Source organism: Gobius niger (assembly GCF_951799975.1).
Source record: "Gobius niger genome assembly, chromosome: 17".
In the NCBI taxonomy this organism is placed as follows: domain Eukaryota; kingdom Metazoa; phylum Chordata; class Actinopteri; order Gobiiformes; family Gobiidae; genus Gobius; species Gobius niger.
In genome coordinates this window covers 25,006,857-25,028,863 of record NC_136868.1, presented here as the reverse complement: position 1 = coordinate 25,028,863, position 22,007 = coordinate 25,006,857, and the positions used below count along the sequence as shown (strand labels likewise).

Here is a 22,007-nt window from a genome sequence, read left to right as displayed (position 1 = left end):
TTTGCATATTGTAGAGACATTTGCAGAAAAAAAGACCTTTGTTTGTATGGTGAGCACTAACCACAAACACTTGATTTTGTTGCCAATCATCTTATTCATTCACAAAGTCTCAGAGCATGAAGAGATTGCTATATTATGAAAAATATCATTTTAGGCTTTATCCCGCTGCTGCACCGTTTGCTTTGGTAGAATTCAGTGCCATCCTTGAACCAGTGATTGTAGGTTTTTGCATCACTCAGTGTAAATTACATAGGCCTATTACGTGAAACGGGGAGAGAAAATACTAGCTTTGTCCACAATCCAACCTGCTTTTTGACTATATCCCACGGCAATGCACTACGCTTGCATGTTAATGATCTTCTTAGAGGGATTTGATTGCTAAGAAGCCAATAAAAGCCATAATTTATCTGAAAATTGCTGTAATAGCCCTGTGGTCTCTATTCATATATACCATTAAGTATAATACCTGGTTGGAAGCATTGCAGAAGAAATCTAATGGCTAATGGGTGAGTGAGTGTAGCAGAGTCTCACACATTCAGTTCACCAGCCAAGTGTGATGTTTTATTTATGAGCCAAACATGACATGCTCCAAATGTTCAAACTTTTACTTCAAGATTGTTGGCAACTCAACCTTGCACATTAAAAAACAAAAAACAAAGGTATCGCTTTCGAATAGTGTGCTCATTAGGCATTAATAAGCGCTAGTAATCATTTTAGGGCTAGGTTTGGGGTTAAGGTCAGGGTTAGGTTAAAGGTTGGCTATGAATAAGCGTATTATTAATGGCCTAGTAGTGTGTTAATACTTTACAAGCATATTATCAATGCTTATTAGTACCTTATTAATACTTGATGAGCACACCTTAATATAAAGCGCTACCAAAACAAACTTTGCAACATTAATGTGGGCAATAGACCGCACTTAATCCAGCAGATTAGACTATAATGTGACGGCCTGCTCTGTCCTCTCTAAACCAGTTATAAGACTCTGCAATAAACCAAACATGGCTGCTCGAGTCCTGACCAGAACCAGGGAATACGACCACATTAGTCCAGTGCTCAGGTCTCTGCGTTGGCTTCCAATTGCTTAGACTTTAAAAAAAGTTTTGCTTGTGTACAAATCTTTTCATGGTCAAGCACCAAAAGCTGACATGTTAGAGCCATATGAATCACCTCGGGCTTTGAGAACCTCAGGAAGGGAGAGGGCTCTTGGGGGTTCCTAGAGATAGGACTAAACATGGTGAGGCACAGGAACAGTCTCCTTGAGGATGTGAGACAGGCCTCAACTCTGACAAAGTTTAAGTCCAGGCTGAAAACATTATTGTTTGCTTGTGCTTAAAGAAAGTATTTTAATCAGATTTTTTATATATGTATTTGTTACACCAATTTATGTTATTGTTATTGCATTTCTTTATTGCTCTTTTATTATATTTTAGGTGTTTTTATTATATTTTTGTGTGTTGCTCATGTTCAGCATAAAATGTGCCCTATATAAAGTTGCCTTGGCTTATTTGGTCAATTTGGGTAAAGTGTCTGGCTCAAGGATCACACAACAATAGTCCAGTTCATAGATACAAGAATAATTCCAATTGATCATTTGCCAAAATGCGCCCCATCAAAAGCTCAATTTTCTAAAACCTTTAAAAAGTTTGCTCGGTTGTTGAGCCAACTTTTAAAAGCGGAGACAAACAGACATATAGACAGAAAGATAGATAGATAGATAGATAGATAGATAGATAGATAGATAGATAGATAGATAGATAGATAGATAGATAGATAGATAGATAGATAGATAGATAGATAGATAGATAGATAGATAGATAGCCCTAGAAATCTTAAACTGATTCCATGTACAAGTCTGTTTCCATGTCCATGTTCCATGTCTATTGCCCTGTCACCTTCTCTGACATTGTGTGTTTACAGTTTAAACACTGTGCTCCATTAACCCTGTATAGCTGAGGGGCTTACAACACAAACCCAAGTGTCCGTGGCTCACTTCCTCTGAAAAGGCACCGCGTTGGGAGGGGACCAAGAGGTTATCACTCATGTCAAATTCCACACCGGCGCGGCCACTTTGTTTAGGAAAATGATCTGGCTTTGTCACGGCTTGGCAACCATTCACCTCTCCCCAAGTGAAAGCCTAAAGCCGCACTTTCAACTGCTACTTATGTTTTTTAAATCAATCCCCGAAAAGTGTCACCGCACGTTGGGTCCTTTTCAAAGTAGATGCATTTATAACTGCTCCTCCAGCACCAGTATTTGCTCTGCCATCGATCAGGAGGAAATCGTTGTGGCGCTCGGACTTGGCAGGGGCGCGGGGGGGGGATCTCTTCTTAAAGATATGAAGCATTGATATGAGAGACGGAAAGTGAAGAGGGGCCACTTAATCAGTCCAAGTGCAGACGTAGTGGAAGACTCCCAACCAGCTGTGACACGCTCGGATGATAAACGCGTCAAGACATCAATTAGGAAACTCGAGACGGGCCGTACAGAACCTGGCAACGCGCTGAAGGTTCAGAGTGTTGCTGCCCGTCACCAAGTGCGCGCCGGAGCAGATAAGGTGTGATGATGGCTATGCTCACACGGGAGGTTGGGTTGTCGGCAGGATTGGATTTGTTGTCCATTATTACTAGTATTTGTGGGTTTTGTTTTACTTTTTTTCCCCCCATGTTTTTACATGGGGTAGCCACAGCAAATCAATGATGCGGGGATTGCGCCAATTCCCAAATGAACACAAGTAGAGTCACGTCTGATGTTAAATCTCACCTGCAATACTATTACTACATCAAATTCATGGTCTAAAAGCAGGGGTGCTATTAAAGTCTTTGGTAACACGTTATGTTAAGTGGTGCCTGATAACTATTGATAAGATTTTAATAAGCATTAGAGATTAGTAATGGATAAATGAGCAGTTCTGTCATCTGGCTACAATTGCTGTACCATTTGTATATTGTTCATTAATGTGCGCTGTCCCGATCAAATAAATCTATCAATAAATATGCTTGTAAAGGTATTGATAAACTTCTCATCAAACTGTTATCAACTACCATGCTAATAGGTCATGAATAAAATATTTATTCATGACCTACCCTAATATTAATCACATTACTAACGCTTATTACCACCTTATTAACTCATTGACTGCCAATGACGTCTATTGAAATCCAAACGTTGACTGCCAATGACGTCTATAGACGTCAATTAGGTTTTTCAATGGGAACAGCTGCAGCAAAGCCTTCAGCATGTCTAGGTGGCAGCATTGCTCTTTTGTTTTCTCAGCTTTTTTGTCAGAAAACAGCATTTTCGGTGATTTAACCTATTTTTTTTTTACGGACGATTACTAAAGAATGGAAAGAGGTACAAACAAACGTTTTCTTTAGATGAAAGAAGAGAGTCTAATCTTTCTTTTGGTGGGTTTCGTGTTGACATAGACCTGACCTAAATTTTCTGTGGGTCTTGAAAAAACAGTCAAAATCCTGAAAAACCTCTGGCAGTGGGGAGCTCTCTGATTTGAAAATGGCTGGCAGTCAATGAGTTAATACTTACCCTAAATACAAAGTGTCACCAAATGATTTTGTAATTGATCAAATGTTTTGTTTTTGTTTTCTCTACCACAAATGGCCCTATGTGACATCTTGATAGAGTAAACAAAAAGGTGATGTTTGTAGGACTTTCTTACAGTTTTAAAAATAAAGGCACTAAACAGAACTTGTGCTGCCCAAAGCTGCAGATGAAGACACACGCAGAAGTTTCACAATATGTAAACATGCCATTCCTCATTTGAAAGCTCAGAACCTCAACAATTCACTCTCTGATCTGTAACACTGGAGGTTGCCCAGAGGACTTAACTGAGGGACCGGTGCTGAGATTAAAGGAGTGAGAGAGACTACTTTTATGTTTATTTCCAAACTGGATTCAGGATCATATGTGTGGCTCTTTCTACTTTCAGATTGGATATCTGGGGATACAGAGACGGTTCTCAAATTACAAATATCTTTAGGACACCAAAAAATACACAGTACACAATACACTGCGTTCCAAATTATTATGCAAATGACATTTTCCTAAGATTTTCTAAATTGTCAACTCAAATGAGAGTCAGCATAATTTTCAAGTATTTAACTGGTAGAGGATCAGTGATAACAGTATATTTTTTTCAAAAATGAATGTAGTAAAAACCTCAAAATCCACTGTTCCCAATTATTATGTAACTCATCGTTTCAATACATTTTAAAGCTTGTAATTAACTGATATTTGTAGCATTAGGAGGTTTATATATATTTACTGAAATCAAAAGCTATTTCAATCAAAAACATCTTAACTGGTCAAGTTATATTTTGCCAAAGGAGCCCTTGTGTGACAGCAGCTTAAAAATTCTTAAATCCATTAAACTTGTGAGTTTTTGTAGAGTTTCTGATTGGATTTCTTTGCAGGATGTCAGAATAGCCTCCTAGAGCTGCCGTTTGGATGAAAACTGCCTCCCACCCTCATAGAAGTTTTTTTTTGTTGAGGCTCCAAAGGTTCTCAATAGTGTTGAGGTCAGGTCATCATGAGTTTCTCTCCTTTTATGCCCATAGCAGCCAGTGATGCAGAGGTATTCTTTACAGTATAACATGGTGCGTTGTCATGTATGAAGATGATCTTGTTCGGGAAAGCTCGGCTCTTCTTTTTGTACCATAGAAGACAGTGGTCAGTCAGAAACTCCACATATGTTTCAAAGGTCATTTTCACACCTTCAGGGAGCCTAAAGGGGCCGACCAGCTCTCTCCCCATGATTCTGGCCCAAAACATGACTCCGCCACCTCCTTACTGACGTCACAGTCTTGTTGGGACATTGTGGCCATTCACCAACCATCCACTACTCCATTGATCTGACCATCCAGGGCTACACGGCCTCATCAGTGAACAAGACTGTTTAAAAATGAGTCCTCATGTATTCCTGAGCCACTGCAGCTGTTTCTGTTCATCAGCTTCAATTAACCGTTTAGGGGAGGCCCGGATAGAAGATTTATGCACAACTGCAGCCTCTGGAGGGTCCTACACCTTGATGTTCGGGAGACTCCAGAGGCACCAGCAGCTGCAAATACCTGTTTGCTGCTTTGTAGCATCTGTTCTCTTAATCTGATGTGTTTGTCTGGCAGAAACCGTCCATATTGTGCCTTTATCTGCACAAACCCGAGTGTGCTCTGAATCATCCACAAATCTCTTATCAGTACGATGATTACGCTTAATCTTTCATGAAATATCAAAGGTTTTCATACCTAGATCAAGGCATGCAACTATTTCACGCTTTTCATCAGCAGAGAGACCCTTTTTCTTTCCCATATAGCTTGAAAATGATGATCTGCTTAACAAAGTGGAACACCCTTTTTCAGTAATTTTTCCCTTAACTGAGCTTAACCTGAAAACTAATCATCCCAGGACTCTGTGATAATGTCAGTGATTCATAGAGCCCCAAGACACGATACCATCCATGAATGTCATTATTATTGTTTTTTTTTTTATCTTTTTGACACAAAAATCCAATTTGCATAATATTTTGGAACGCAGTGTACTTAACATTATTTTCTGTGTAATAGCACAAGCATGGAATGATATTCTTCTACTACACACCTGGACCACTGTTCTTTTGTGGACGGTGAGAAAGCCTATAGGTAAAAACAGAGCGTTGCTTTCTTGTTCTAGTGTTGACAGGCCGGGCTAAATGTCAGCTCTGTCAGCGACCACCACTTTACCCACAGCGACAAAAGAGAGATCAGGTTTCTACTCGAGTGTGCGCTCCGGCCAGACACATGGCTCTCTGTTCGCGAAAGATATTCCACTCGAGCACTACATTTGTATTTAATCTCTACACACAGTTAAGCTGCTGCGACACGTTTCAGAATGGGCCTCACAGCACCCATTGGAATGTGCCTAAAAGTCAACGGAGGTTTCACAAAGCTTGTCAAGAGGTGGCTTTGTAGGTGCGAGCTTGAAGAAGACCGCTCGAGAGTCTTTTGGTATCCGAATTCGACAACCCTTTGCTCTTGTGTCCTATTACGACGGCCGCAGAGTTGATAAATGGATGCGATGAGATGTCTGAGTGGCAGTATGTTGAGCTACTGTCTTAAAAAACACTTGAACCTGATAAAGGTCACTGCCACAGCGTGCTTTCACATAACTGGAGACTGTCACTTTCTTTTCTCTCATTGTGCTATATCCTCTTCGTCAACACTTAGTATTAATAAGTCCAGCGGTTGGCAGAGTTGGCAGGTTTTCTCAGAGGGAGATCCAATGTCACGGCCTCTTCCGTCCATCGAGGAGGAGCCTGCGGAGTCTCGATCTGTGCCAGGTCCAGCTTACTAAAGAGTAGGTATAAAACAACTTGCAGTTTCTACCATGTTTACAATGCTCTCTCATTATCTGTGTGTCGGCCCGCTCGTGCATCATATTTGAATCTTCTCGAGAGGCTATACTTAGCATCGCGGCGACAGCTTCCGAAAAATCTCCTCATGTTCCCAAACAGCTCCTCAAGAGGTCCTTCGTACACTGGAAATGCTTTCGTCACCTCTCGACCTCTTGCAAAGCTTAATCCTCTGATGATGTCATAGCTTCCCTACAGCCACACAAAGAGCACTTTTTTTCCCATCTTTATTGAAACGGCTGCAAAGTGAAGGAGGACAAGAAGTGGGAGTGGAAAGGACTCACACTGAGAACGTGTGAAAATATGAAGTTAAACTATGCTGGATATCTTGTTTCAGCTGTTTTAGATCACATTTTCGAACCAACAAAGTGTAAAATAGTGATACAGATACGTTTCAGATTATTACCAAATACTTTCATATCAAATTTGACTTCCTCTGTGTATTATTTAGGTATGTGTGTGCAGTGTGCATTTTGGTACCTTGCCGATAGTCAAATAGCGGATTTGTTTTTGATCTGTGATGAAAACCAAACACCAAGACGAACCCACCTACAGTATATAGAGAGAATCAATGAAGACATATGGGACCTTGCACCTTGAGACATTTCCCTACATTGACAGTGTAGGTCATTTTTGACTAAGTAACAAGAGAAGGATAACACCCCTGACTGCAAATTAACTCCATATCCAAAGAGATTTATACAAATACATCACATCATAACAAAGGTTCCACATGACGCATTAAAGAACCAGGTTTCTCTTTCTTCCTCTGCCCTAAAATGGAGGCGAACAGGTAAACACAATTACAATAGTGCCACACAGTGCTGGAGGAGAGGGTCTACTTTAAATCAGTACTAAGTAACTTGTTTACCTTAAAGTGATAGTCTGGAAGTCTAAATGTTTTCCAAATTTTAGAAAATGTGCAAAATTGATCACCTGGTCTTGTATTTTGATATAAAGTGAGTGATAATAGATATTGATTATTTTTTTGTAAAGTCCGGCCTCCCAGGGTCCCAGCAGCTAACCAGAGTCTAGTATCCTCCCGCGTTGACCAATGAGACGAGTGTTTCCCGTGAACCAGCCTATCAGGTCCAATCAGGAGGAAGGGGGAGGAGCTTGATCATGTACTTTTGAACTTTCTGTTCTTGCTCTCCTTATTTTGCAAACTCAGAAGGGCTTTCACATTCAAGAGGGAAGGAATTTGATTGTTTATCTTCAAATCTCACTTTGCAAACTTACAGACTATCACTTTAATAAATCCTTTTCGTAGTCCCTCTCTGGGTAATACAAGTGTTGATGGGATGATTGGGGGGTCTTTCATCTCCCCCTGGTGTCTCTGGCCAGAAACCATGCTTGCAACTTTCCCTGCTCTGACCCGGAGGCGCAATACAAACTTGTGTGGAAAATACAATATTCTATACGATTTATGACAAATGTCTTATTTGGGCCGCAGGTTGTCATTAAGGTAATGGCGGTAATTGGCATTTGCAGGGAAAAAAAGTTATTCAGTTCTTTAGGCTACAATGGTGAGGTTCAGCCCTTGGTGTGTTGGCAATAATGCAAATCTGCCCTTCGCAACGCCAACTTGCCTAGCCCTGCACGAGTGGAATCACGAAGAAGAAGCTAACAGGCAAAGTTAACTGTGGGCTAGCGCCACTTTAGCCATGCTTAAAGTTTAAGTGACAAAAATTATCTCCATTGTTCCATTGGTTTGTGGCACAATGTACAATATCCCTCTTTCCCTTTGTCTTTTCTGTCAGCGTAGTATTTGCGGACAATTATATAATTATAACAAAACGCAACATGCCACGACTCCTGCAGTGGCGCTTATGGCCTCTCGGGGCATCGGTTACTTTGTTCTGCTTTGACTCTCATATTTTCCTTTTTAAACAACTTATAATCAAGTTCCAAAGTTCAAGGCATGATTGGTCAAATACAAATATGGAAATACGGAACATGTTGCACCCCCAGGCAAATCAATGTGTGGGATTTCAGGTAATGTAAAGAAGAGATTGCACAGCTTTGTGTAGACACATAGAGTGTGCAACACATAGCCTGCATATTTTACTGCATCCACCGTCGTTCTTATCTATTCCTGTATGACCTTTACCATTGTAACTGTACTGTACATACCTGAGAAAGTCTCCCTCTATGAGACAAAACAGCAGATCGGAGACAAGCAGTGCAGCAACATCTGATGGAGGACACTTTTCCCACGACTCCCGTCTCCAGCCAGCCCCGAACTCTTCACAGTCTGCATCAAAACAACCAGCGTGTGGGGCTGTTTCCAAAGCAAAGGTGCCCTCTGCGGTGTAAAGTGTGCATGCAGTAAGCAGATAGCGATTACCTGAGGACGTGAGGAGACAAAGGGCTGAGATGGGCTGGGTTATCTGCTCTGAGATGAGTTCCGGTTGACTGGCAGACACAGACAGAGCAGAGCCAGGGGTCTAGGCCTAAAACCGCAAAGCCACTTTCTCACAGTGTACTGCTGGAGAACCTTTGAGGCTAAAAGTGGGGTTTAGAGGGGGTGCTTTTGCTTTTTACTGTAAGAATCTACGGGAACGATGCCATGACACTTTAGCCTTCCGTTAACTTTAGCTGTCTTTGGTTTGATGATTTTACAGAGGATTTCACGAAACAAAGGGGCATGCTAAAATTGTAAACATTTTAAACGGCAAACACTCTTATCAAAATGCTACTATTCAATTCTATAGCCCCAATGACTTCACGATCTGGAAGTAGCTGTCCATTTATCTGCATTTGGACTGGGGGAAATCGATGTAGACTTTAATTAAATGCTTAGAAAAAAAGGCACAAACATCTATAGATGGCTATAGCCTCTACCTTACTGGAAAATAAAGGATTCTTGTCGCAGCTGAAGTTGAAGAGTAAACACATTACAAGCCTTTATTAATGGGTATACTACAGTGTGTCATTGTATTGGCCTAACTGTGACAGGAAAAGTAAGTACCTCTCATTTGTTTTCTTAAAATGCAGTGGTGGAATGGATTCTTAATGCAGAGCCATGTGTTTTAATTAGCTGGCAATAGTGCGCTCGGTAATTAAAGCACATTGTTTGAACAAGTGTCACTGCCTGCTGTTGTATAGTTAGCCCTTTATTACTAACAGTCAACATCCATTCTCTACATATCTATCAACACCAAACCTCTGCAATGTGTTTCTTAGTTAAACTTTGCGATATTTGCCAGGATAAACCTTTGCACCAAGCGCATCCTGACAAACATGTCATTTGCAGCCGAGGGGCACAGATGAAATTCTGTAACTTGCAGCAAATGTTCTTATGACTGGGCAATGTGGTGGTGACGTGTCTTGCCCAGGGACACAAAGACAGCATGTGGGCTCATGCTGAAGCAGCATCTATCAAATAGGATTAAAGAAACGAGGAGCCGTGCATTACACAGTTTTAATGCACGACGTGGTGTTCCTCCACGAAGTGCGTTAAAACTGTCTAATGCACGGCTCCGAGTTGTTTAATCCGCTTATACCATGGTCCCACAAACTGAAACTGTTCATTTGGGCCTGTATGCTTTTTTCATGTCCTGGGAAGGAGCTATTTCACTTTTTACACTGTTTTACCTGAAACTAGTTCATCGTTACAATGGAAACAACTGCAGTGGAGTGATATAGAACGTGACTTTACTGTTCCCGGACTCTCTGTGTGGTTATATGAAAATAACGCATGCCAGTTAGCGTTATAATTCTCACTGACCATGGTATAAACGTAATTTAATACACATATCAAGGCTCTCCATACAAATATATTTTTCTGCACAGAACTCTTTATGTAGATTGTGAACCTTCAACAGTAAACATCTTGACATTTAATTTTTATTTCTGAAGATATGCTCTCACGTCATTATAATTCTGAACTGAAATTTATAATTACTAAAATGTATTGACACTTCTTTTGCCATACTGTTGCTATGCTGTAGCTTTCCCTGCGTACCATCTATATAGAGTTTGGGAATGTGACGTCATATCGCTAAGCATTATGGGATTAGCAGCCATTGTAAACTAATGGAGATTTTAAAAGTTAAAATACTGGAGTTATTGTACACATTAAAACACTTGGAGACCACAGTGTGTTAGATGAATTTACCAGCAGTATCTCAGCAGCTAACGGAGTCGTTCCACTGTTTTTTTCTCCACTTTTTATACTGTTTTTAGCTAATGTTAGTCTATGGAAATGTATGCTAACAGCTGCAAAGATGGCGGATCTCCATGGTAACTGTGGACATTCCCGAACTCTATTAGATTACAATTGACTCTGTGCATAACTTCAAATCATAACAATGTCGCCCAAGAAGTGACTTCCTGTTTCGATCCAGCGCGCCAAAATAAAAGCACACAGCTCTTCTCATTGATTAGTTCAGCAGGTACTTGCAACATTTGAAGAATATAATTAAATACACACATTGTAAGTGCTTTGTCTGTTAATAGTCAGGCAGAAAGACAGTTGAACTAATGAATACGATGGTGCTTTTATGTTGGCGCGCTGGATCAAAACAGGAAGTCACTTCTTGGGCGGCGTTGTTGTGATTTGCAGTTTTGCACAGAGTCAATTCAGAACAGATTCTTTCTATTCTCAAACACAGTTTCACCCCATTACATTATTTTGCACACCACCACCACTTGGCCGCTGTGATTTGAAAAAAAAAAAAAATGCCTGTGGCCCAAATTCATCCATAACTTTCCTCATGCATTTCTAACATCCAATTCTTCACAGGGATGAGCAAGCAAGCACGATTCACAGCTTTTCAAAAGCAATACTGTCATGTAAACAGCAACTAGCCAGCTTTGTTCCACTTTAGAAAACACAATCTGGTAATAGGGCCTTCAATTTCATCAAAACTTTATCTCCTCGTTGGCTTTGCTCAGTGCCATACTGTAGCTGCTCCCACCCTTTTAAACAGACTTCCTCTTACAAAGCTTCCAAACATACAATAATCCAGTAACTTCACTAAAACACCCATTGGTTTACTATTAAATGGGAGTTTGTTGCCGTATGCAACTTTTGAGAGCAACACTATTCTACTCATATCCAATTAGGAACCTCTCTGACAGATGAAGAATATCTCACAGTGTAATTACGTATTTAGTTTGAACATCATGCATCATGGAAGACATTTCCACAATAAAATGTTTGAAACAAATGTCTTGAGTTCTGTCGTGATGAAGTGGCACAACAATTACAGTGACACGCGTTTAATCACATCCAGAGTGACCACACCTCCAGTCATCATTAATACTTCCCCCACAGTCAAAATGCTTCCTTCCTCTTAGGGAATTTGCATGTATCAGTTCCAAATGGCTTTAACACCTTCATAACTATTAGGAGGACAGGGCACAGCAAACTTGTCATATTTCATTAGCGCATCATGAATATATAGATGGCACTAGAGTTGGAACAAACCTCATGAATTGGCCCCCCGACTCTCTGCAGCCTAGGGAAGTTCGGAGTGCGCTTGACGGTAACTGAGTAAGACAACAGTGACAGGAGCAAGGGAGCAAAGCTTGACACTGTGGGCCCTCCCATTCCGCCCCGGTGCATATTACTCACTGTTCCTCTCGCGCACACTGGCACCAAGGGGATGAAGTCGCCCACGCGCACGCCGCCTCAGCCTCTCCTTTATTTGAGCTGTAACCTGTTATTGACATACAGAAGAGATCCAGGAGCAATAACAGACAATCAGGTTAGGAGCCAGGAGTTGTTATGAAACTATAGATAATTGCACAGACACAAAGGAAAGAGAGACAACAACAATTGAATAAGGAGAGTAAAGCTGTTTGAAGAATACTTTCACCGAGTGGTCAAGCTCAGTACTCTGCTTCATTTTGAGGACTTGTTTGGTTCAGGAAAACCAAATTACAGCGGTGGGGAATCTAAGAGAGAAAATGAAATCTAGACCTACTGTGTATGAGATGAGAAACAACAAAACAGCCGTAATACAATGATAGTGTGGAGCTGTCTGAGTTGACAAAAAATAAGCTAATTGACAAAAATGCAGGCTGAGACCATAAAGTAAAGAGGCCTGTGTATAAATATAGCACTGCTTGATTGCATATAAAAAGAAAGAAAAAAAGTGATTTCATATTTTTCCCTCATATCCATCATCATGTCACTTAGTCAATACAAAGAAGGTCTATTTCAAAAGTGGATGTGACATTCAACAGGTCAACCTAAAGTGCTAAAGTTGGTCGGACAGCTCCACCATGTGGTCAGATGTATTAACACACTCGTTTACCGCTGCTTGGCAACCGTCAGTCTGGGTCAGTCTGGGTTCGTCTGCAGCGAAGTCCCTGCTGGCGAACCAGAACATGGAGAAACCTGGAAAAGAATCCAAGGATTCGGTGCAACAAAGTGCAATTCACATTGAGACTATAAAGAAAGAGCGAAGGCACCAAAAACTGTTCACGGAGTTCAGTTTGAATCCACGCATGAAACGTGAGTTGTTTTAGTCAACATCTTATCTTCTATCTATGGTCAACATTTACGCACCGACCCAACACTACTTGGCTGACATGACTTTACTTTTCCACAGTTCATGTCCTGCCAGATAAACCCATGTCCAGGAAACCTCCAGAAGTGGTCACAGAGGACGGTAGAGTATTCTATTATCAGAACCAGTGTTGGGAGTAACTAAATACATGTATTTAGAATACGAATGTACTCCTTTTTGAGTAACTATGCAGTTTCAGTTACACTTGAGTTGAGAGTATTTAGATACTTCAAATATCAAGGCAATACATCCCAGTACTCAATCATTACATTTTAGCTCCATATAGCACAACATTACTAAGAAACAACTTTTAATGTTGACCTGTTTTTCCTCCTAAAATGAAATAAAGATTTAAAACGCCATGTGCTACAAACCCTGCACATGTGTCACATGCTGTGATCTCCTCCTGTGCACATGCCAAGAGTTTTACTTCAGAATTAATGGTGAGTTTATAACAGGTGTTCCAACAATCGCATAAATCGTGAAAGTATTCTAAAAGTATTCAGAATACAGTACTCTGATTAGACAAAGAAAAACGGAATATGTTACAAAATACATTTTAAGGCAAGCATTCAGTATTCTGTAACTAAAAACAATTTTAATGTTTTCTCCCCAACACTGATGAAAACACAAATGTCACACTGTATAAGCCTTTTTTCTTCTTACGTAGAATACATTGGTTTATGTTTCTTTCTCTTTTATCTTAAAGCCGATTTCATCCAAGCTTTCCACAGGGCTCAGGAAGAGCCCACTAAAAAGTACAGCATGCCACAGACTGAGAGCCAGGAGATTGGCTGGCTATCAACTCCTCTGGTGAGAAACCTGTACACATCAAAGTGACATACACAGCAGTGATAATGAAGCTTATGACCTGTTCTCTCAGGCCGTTGTGGACCGCAGTGACCCAAGATTTAACTTCAATAGAAAGTCCACAGACGTCACTATACACAAGGAGTTGGCTCTTCGAAAAGGAGCTCAATGACAACATGACATGAAAGCAATGCCGTCAGTATTTTTTATTGTTCAAACAGTATACGTGGGAAGAACACTTCACATGGAAATATTTGCATGCTCCTATACAGGTGAAACTCGGAAAATTAGAATATTGTTTAAAAGTGCATTAATTTCTGTAATTCAACGTTGAACACTCAAAGTCAAGTCAAACTGTGAAACTAATAAATGACTCATTACATGCAGAGTGAGATATGTATAACCTTTATTTGTTATAATTTGATTATTATGGCTCAGCTTGTAAAAGAAAAAACAAATTAAAAATCTCATACAACTAGAAAACTGTAAGCCATAACCATCAAAATGATAAAAGGCTTTGCATGTAATGAGTCTATATCATATATTAGTGTCACATTTTAAGTTGAATTACAGAAATATTTGAACTTTTGAACAGTATTCTAATTTTCCGAGTTCCACTTGTACAATAACAGCTAAGTATTATGAATTTGTCCACAGCTATTTTTTAGCTGATTTAAGATATTTGCAGTGTGAATGTTAACCTTCAACAGAAGAAAAAAACAAGAAAAGTTTGAAATCAAACACCGATGATGATGTTTGCACGGTGAAGAATTTATATCTCATGTCTGCCAATATTATTACACAGTCCTTTAGTTCCATGGGTTTCCATAATGCGTGGTCCTGGTTCACATACGAGTTCCTTGCGTAGCACGGCCGTTAACTTCCATGAAAAAGACAGATATTCTTGAAATAAGTATAAAATCTTGCAGAAAGTCCATTTCCAGCCTAGTGGCCAGTGTGTAGAAACCCTCATGACCGATTTTTCATCTTCTTTCGGACTGTCTTGCCGGGCCGTTTCTGAGGAAAAATAAAACACAAACAATACTCAGTGTTAGTTCATTCTGTCCTTTTAAACAGCTGTGTGTGACCTTTGACACTCACGTTTTTGTTCCCTCTCTTGGCTCCCTTTGGACCTTTGCCGTGGGCCACTTTGGCTCGGAAACCAGAGACGTCGTTGAAGCTCTCTTTTGTGTTCCACTTTGTACCGCTCTTTTTGCCTCCAAACCCAAACTTCTGGTCTTTGAATTTCCTCTTTGAGTTGGGCCTGTTCAGTTGTACCGAGAATGTTAATTGTGCAAAGGGAAGGAAAATAAAAAAAAACACAACACAAAAATTATTCTTTCTTACCCCCTTTTCTGCGTTGCTTTTTTGGGGTCTGGGTTATCTTTTCCTGCCTTCTTCTTATCTCCTTCCAAGAAATCTAATTTGTCAGTCATTCCTGCAACAAACAAAAAATGCATCATTAATCCCATGAACATTTACCGCAACACAATATCGCTACTTTTACCTTTCTGATATTTTTTCACTGCTGACATCATAGCCTTCTTCTCCTTCTGCCTCTTCTGCATCACCTCGATTTGAACCTAGAAAACACCACAATTATCATTAGCAAGTGGTTTATTCATGACTTCCCATATAATCGTAATATTAATTTCAGTAAAAAGGTGTATTTCAGCTTTAAGACCAACCTTTTTGCCAAACTTCCTTTGCTCCCGCAGCTGTTTAGCCTTTTCCGACCTCTCTATGATGGTCTGTTTTGCAATCAGCTTTGTACGAATCTGCAAGAACAGGAGCACACTCAGAATTGCAGTAATATTCAAACACAAAAGATTAGACAGTCCTTCAAAAGACAGCACTGACCTTCTGCATTTGTTGGTCTGACTTGGCCATCTCTGCAAAATAGTCATCGGGCCTCTTGGTGGCGATGCTGTGCTTGTTTAATAATGGCAACGCTTGTAAAACTGTGGCTTGTGCTTGACGGTAACTGCATTGACATATGCAACAGATTTTTTAATTTACAACTTCTAGATCAGCTAGTATTCGTTAAATTCTGCTTTATGGGAACATCACAAAATATAGCAGGAATTCAACGCATGTTATCGCTGTATACTGGGACTTAAAACTGTTGCAGACACTGTGCATCTATTTTCGTAATCTAAAAACCATCATCATCATTTGTGCGCTGTGATAAATAGCTTTAAAATTCCCATCTGCTTCACTTCATGTATGATATGTTAACTACGATATACTCCCGCCCCATCGAGGGATGAAGAGTATGGACACTTCAACTCTCTGTCGAAGTACTTTACGATTAACCCTTCAAAAATGTTATTTCACTTACAAAAACATTTCTCGTTCAAAGTCGTTATCTGGATTGATTTCTGCTTTGGTCGTTTTTGGCTCTTTCCCTTCAGGGGTCACAAGGACATTCTCAGCAGGTAAGTTGGTGAGGTCTAACCTCTCCACCCAGGGAAGGTCTCTGCGAAAGTCTGCAAGGCACTGTTTCAGCCCTTCCTGTAGACAAGAGGAGGATCCAAAGGAACATGAGACACAGTTACACAAAAACTATATCACTATATGAGTTCATGATGAAATGAGAGATCACTTACCTGACTGTTGGCACACTTTTTAGGCTTATCGATCATAACATTCATGCCAGGTTTAAGAAGGCCTCGGGCAAAAGCTTCTTGAAGCTGAAAAATAAGTTGTTTGATTCACTGTGCAATAAATATTCCACCAACAATCACCCACATTACAGATTAATAAACAATTGCCTTGATAAGTAACTGCTGGACTGACACGTAACATCGCGATATTACTGATGAGAATTCAGAGTTCGGATGTTAAACTCGGTTTAGCTAATCTTGTAATGTTTATCAACTCAGACCGTTAGCCACCGTGTTAGCATGCTACAGAAAACCAACCTCGCCGTCCGACAGTTCACTCTGCTCTTCATCTTCCTCCTCTTCAGAGTCCTGCCCGGGCTCCGGGTGCTCTTCTTCTGCGTCCATGGTGGGATTGTCGATAATCATACGGAAATATCCAAAATATAAGATCTACAGTAGCTCTGGAAGTGCAGCGGCGCACATGCACAGTGCGTTTCACGTGTAGCGGAAGTTGTTACATTCAACATCCGGTGTCGAGCCTGGGGTTGCCAGATCAGGACAACAGTTTTCACTAAAAGAATGCATCAACTGGAGCAGTGGTTCTCAACCTTTCAGAGCCGCGACCCCCATTATAAGAGGTAAAGGGGTTTATGACCCCCCCGCCCTGGTCACACCGTGAAAAATACATTAGCCTACATTATTCTTAAAAACACAAAGAAAAAAACAAATGGCTGAAAAAAAATCATCAAACTACAATCACATAATGGCACTAGGGCAAAATAGCAAACACATGCTACAATAAAACATTAGGTTATATGCTAATGAAAATACAGTATGTATATTTTATCTAAATGATCTGGCGACCCCCCAAATTTGTCTCACAACCCCCTTGGGGGTTCCGACCCCCAGGTTGAGAAGCACTGAACTGGAGGACAAAATAAATAAATAAATAAAATAAAATAAAAAATAACAAAAAAATAAAAAATAATAATAATAATTAAAGAAGAAGAAGACGCAGAAGCAGCAGAAGTTTCAAGTTTCAAGTGTAATGGTTTTGTATAGCCCAATATCACAACAGAAGTCACCTCACAGCTGCACCGAACATTAAGGCAATAAAACAGAGCAATAAATATGACAATTAAAAGTTCAGGTGAATCCAGGCAAATATAATGTCCAATAGGAGGTAGCGACGAGCGGCGTGGGCGTCCCCCGTCCTTAGACTCTCCAGCACGGCAAGGAAAAACTCAAAAACCCGGCAGGAGAAAAGAGAAACCTTGGGGAGAACCACAGAAGGAGAGATCCACTCCCATGGACGGACAGGCTATAGAGACCCAGGGCCGAAGGATCCCTCAGCAGATGGGCCAAGATCGCAGACCGTCCAGTCCTCAGATTCCAGAATGCAGGGTTCCTCCGTTCACCCAGGTTCCTCCGTTCGATCTAGACAGGCACTCCTGAGGGGGGGGGGACAGGAGACACCATGTGAATACTTCCCACAGCAGTGTTCCTCCTAAGGCAGCTTTACTTCAGGCTGTGGGTCAGAGCTTTACCTAACTGACCTGATTATAAGCTAATTCAAAGAGGTACGTTTTGAGCCTAGTCTTAAATGTAGGGACTGTGTCTGCTTCTTTAACGTGGGCTGGGAGTTTTTCCATAAGACCGGAGCTTGGTAGCTAAAGACTCTGCCTCCTACTGTAATTTTGGAGACTCGAGGAATCACTAGTTGCCCTGAGTTTTGAGAGCGGAGAGCTCTGGTTGGCTGATATGGAATGACAGCGTCTTGGAGATGGAGCGGAGCTAAACCCTTTATGGATTTAAATGTGAGGAGCAGGATTTTACATTTTATTCTAAACTCAACAGGAAGCCAATGGAGAGACTTTTGCACAGGTGTAATGTGTTCTCTTCTCTTTGTCCGCGTTAACAATCTTGCAGCTGCATTTTGAACCGAAGAAGAATAATTCACTTTCAAGAGCACCCAAGGGGCAGCAGAAAGGGGGTGAAGATAAAAAGTACAATCAAAGAACAAACAAGTAGGCTTTTAAACAAAGTAAATATATAAAACAATCAAATTAAAAACAAAAAAACAATGGTATAGCTTGCAAATTACAATATTAGCTTGACACTTTTATTATTTAAGCATGAAACCCCAACAGTTATGATGCAATGGCAGCCAAATAGAATGGTTGCCAAATCGCTCTATTTTGCTTATTTAGACTTATTCAAACAATATAAGCCACAGTTATTTTACCTGTGGCTCAAGTGTCCCGGTTAGATAAAATAAAACACTGAAACGCAGAAAAGTACATTCACATTGAGATTTGGCTATTTATTGAAAGTGTTTAAAAAGGACCTGTATCTCACCTATGTTCTCAAAGTAGTCTATAGGCTATCCTAAATTTATTCTCAGTACCATCTCAGCAGATTCTTCAAAAGGAGAAATCTCACTGTTCCCATTTGTGCTGGGATAATCACTTCTGCCAGGCGCGGAGCCATTGCACTTGATTCACATTCAGCTGTCACTCTGTCATCCCCCAGTGACAGGCTGCTCCCTGGCAGCACAGAGCAGGCTCCTGTCAAACTTCCACCGGAGTCATGTCAGGCTATTCCAGCGAGCGTCGGACAAACTAACCATAATGCAAGTCCATAGTCTTAAATCGCTAACAATTGTCTCTCAAGTGACGCTCAGTCAGTCACTTTTTTTACATAAGAGGTGTAATAAAAGGATAAAGTGCACACTGCTGTTTGAAAATATGTGTCTCACAATAATGTGCAGAGTTTTGCCTTTGAGCCATCGCTGGTAAATATGGCATCATTTAGTCATTTCAGTAGTCAAGTCCCAGCTCTGAGTGGTGCAGCTTTATAACACTTGGAAGTCAGACAAATGACATCTCATAGCTTTTGCAAAACAGTGGGAGATTTGTGATTTGTGTGGATTTGTATTGAACAAAAACACATTTTACTGAGAAAAATGTTGCTGCTGTGGAACCAACGAGGAGATACAGGGTCATTTGTACAACCAATTAAAAGCCACACAAACCCAGTCTAATTAGAATGAATTATTATCCTATACAGTGCAGCATGAGTCAGATGTGACGTACAACAGGACATAATAAACATTTCTTACAACATTAATGTCATCGGGAGAAGCTTCGGCAATGGCTGTAATTTAGTCTCATCTTGCTTTTGGAGTTCAAGATACTGTAGCAATCCCGCCTACCTGGGAATAAGAATGCAGACCAACAGGGAAAATAATTGAAAAAAACATTAAAATTCATTGTCAGGAGTCAAAATCCCAAGGAGCGTCATCAAGAGCATCTCAAACCTCCAGGCTCTGCTAGTCTTTGGGAAAGCCATAATGTGACATGGCCTGACTAACTTTGGTTCATGCTTTGAATATTCCGACTTCTAATCCCTTATAAAAGTGTGTGCCTCGCTTGTGTTATACCAGTATATAGTATGCATAAGGCGTTCTCCTCTGCCAGAGTTCACATGATGGACAAGACTTTTTAATCAATAATGGAAATTCCCCATGAAGTGACACTGTGATGCCTACAACATGCACATACAGAAAGGAGCACTGATGGAAGAAAAAAACAACCAAAAAAAACAATAGGGACTGCAGCCATGGTAACATTTGAAGGTCCAACAGTGCCTCCATGTGGATAAGAGGTGTAGTGCAGTCAGTGGGGGGAATAAGCCACATCATGTGATCTAAATTCTTTGGGCACAAACTGTTGACAAAAGTCTGCACTTTGCTTTCTGTGCACATGCAAGACGATTCAGCTGAGTTTGCTTCATTGTCAGTTCTACCATTTAGTCTCAATAAACAAATTCTAACTTGTGCACTTGATTGCATTATAAACACTACAGTCATTACTTTACAAGAATGACTTTAGGAGTGTGTCTAGTTGATCATTGTTTTGCTTGGTGGCACTTGATCTACTGAAATTATTTACTGCAATTTTTTAGTGCACCATTTCATTGCCTCAGCACACATCTCACTCTGTAAATTCTTCTGTCGTATCAAGTCTATGGAGGTTAAGGAAAATTGTCATTCTAAGTCTGCCTGCTCTTCTTTCTTTGGGACTGTTTGAGTGTGCACCTATTAGAGCCGGGTGTTTCTGTCCAGCCTCTTTAGGCATCAGCACTTCCTTCATTCTTTCTCCCATGTGCTTTTCCGCTGTGTTTATAGGAATGGCAAAAAAAAACAAAAAAACTGCAGACTGGCGTTGCACTGTCCCCCTAATATCACGAGGCTTAGACGCAGCAAAAAATGTAGGATCGTCTCCAGTTGCAAGTATGGCTTCTGCGCGATTCTGCTTTGGTTTTTCATTTGCTGGAAAGAATAAAGCAACGTTTGCAATGAGTAATGGCAACAATTATAAGAAAGCACCAGGGCCATAGTTACATAATTGTTACAAGTTGCAGCACTTATTGCACTCTCCTCCACAAGGCTTGAGTGTTTAAGTTTTCACACTATTGCATTGCATTCTATTTACACTGCACTATTCATTACCACCAGGTACAGTAGTCAGAAACAAGTAATACAAAGTATATGCAGAAGAAACACATGCAGCTTTTACCAATCATCTCCCTTTAAACCTGAAATGCAAATTCGAGTAACCAAGAATTCAAGAATTATGTGTTGTTTTTGAAAGAGGGTACATTTTAAGTAAGTATTATTCAAAATCGTTTTCCCCCTTCTCAGTCTACTTCTTATCCGTCTAAGATGGCGACTCTCAAGTGGCGTAGCTAGAGGTCAGAGAGGGGGAACTCTCTGGCACATATGACACAACGTGCCAGCCTGGAAAACAACTGCTGCTTCTGCCCCTGCAACCATCCCAAGTGAAAAACTGCTTCAGTTTTTTACTTTTATACTTCAATTAGTTGAATTTGCAAGATAAATTAAGACTAAGGCACTCTACGGGGCTGATTCTTGTATTTTCTAAATTAATTAAAGGAATGAATCAAATAAAAAAACTGGCCCTCCGGCGGTCTCGCTCTCGTCCCTCCCAGCTCGGGTCCTCTGCCAGAGGCCTGGGAGCTTGAGGGTTCTGTGCAGCATCTTTGCTGTTCCTAGAACTGAACAGGACTGAGATGTCTGATGTTTTTCCTGGGATCTGCTGTAGCTACTCCTCCAGTTTGGGGGTCACTGCCCCGAGTGCCCCAATGACCACAGGTACCACTGATGCCTTCACCCCCCCAGGCCTTTTCCAGCTCTTCTCTGAGCCCCTGGTATTACCAGTAGGAGCTGAATAAGTTGTAACCCCTGATGTCGCTCGGTCTGTTCCGTTCCTTTTCCTTTGATGAAGTGACAGTGCTGCTGCTGCGGCTGTGTCTGCAATGAACTGATTTTTATAATGGATTTTAATGTATTATGTATTTTTATAATATGTGTGAGCAAGCCAAAGGCACATTTCTGCCATTGTATTCCATCCATCCATTTTCTTCCGCTTTATCCGGGGCCGGGTCGCGGGGGCAGCAGTCTCAGCAGAGATGCCCAAACTTCCCGATCCACACACACCGGATCCATGAGCTAGTTTGTATCCGTTGTCCCACACTGGCTCCCTCAAACACACGCTCATTCATCCTAGCCTATTGTACATGTTTTTAGTTTATGTCAAATACAACGGCTTTCCTCTGCTCTTTATCCACCACCACACTGTCCAGTTG

The 22,007-nt window shown here is 40.8% G+C and overlaps 2 protein-coding genes across 2 annotated transcripts; one reads left to right on the top strand and one right to left on the bottom strand.

Annotated features, from left to right (window-relative positions):
• The first annotated feature begins 12,733 nt into the window (after positions 1–12,733).
• cfap144 (cilia and flagella associated protein 144) lies at positions 12,734–13,980 on the top strand. Its single transcript, XM_079575256.1, has 4 exons — positions 12,734–12,866; positions 12,964–13,023; positions 13,631–13,734; positions 13,805–13,980. Exons 1-4 carry the CDS (start codon positions 12,740–12,742, stop codon positions 13,901–13,903), a joined length of 390 nt encoding a protein of 129 aa, XP_079431382.1. The 5' UTR covers positions 12,734–12,739; the 3' UTR covers positions 13,904–13,980.
• A 541-nt stretch (positions 13,981–14,521) lies between these two features.
• Positions 14,522–16,768, bottom strand: ebna1bp2 (EBNA1 binding protein 2). Its single transcript, XM_079575233.1, has 9 exons — positions 16,656–16,768; positions 16,341–16,424; positions 16,073–16,245; positions 15,592–15,715; positions 15,420–15,509; positions 15,239–15,314; positions 15,079–15,169; positions 14,833–14,995; positions 14,522–14,748 (listed from the first exon to the last, which is right to left on the bottom strand). Exons 1-9 carry the CDS (start codon positions 16,761–16,763, stop codon positions 14,701–14,703), a joined length of 957 nt encoding a protein of 318 aa, XP_079431359.1. The 5' UTR covers positions 16,764–16,768; the 3' UTR covers positions 14,522–14,700.
• Positions 16,769–22,007: the final 5,239 nt, after the last annotated feature.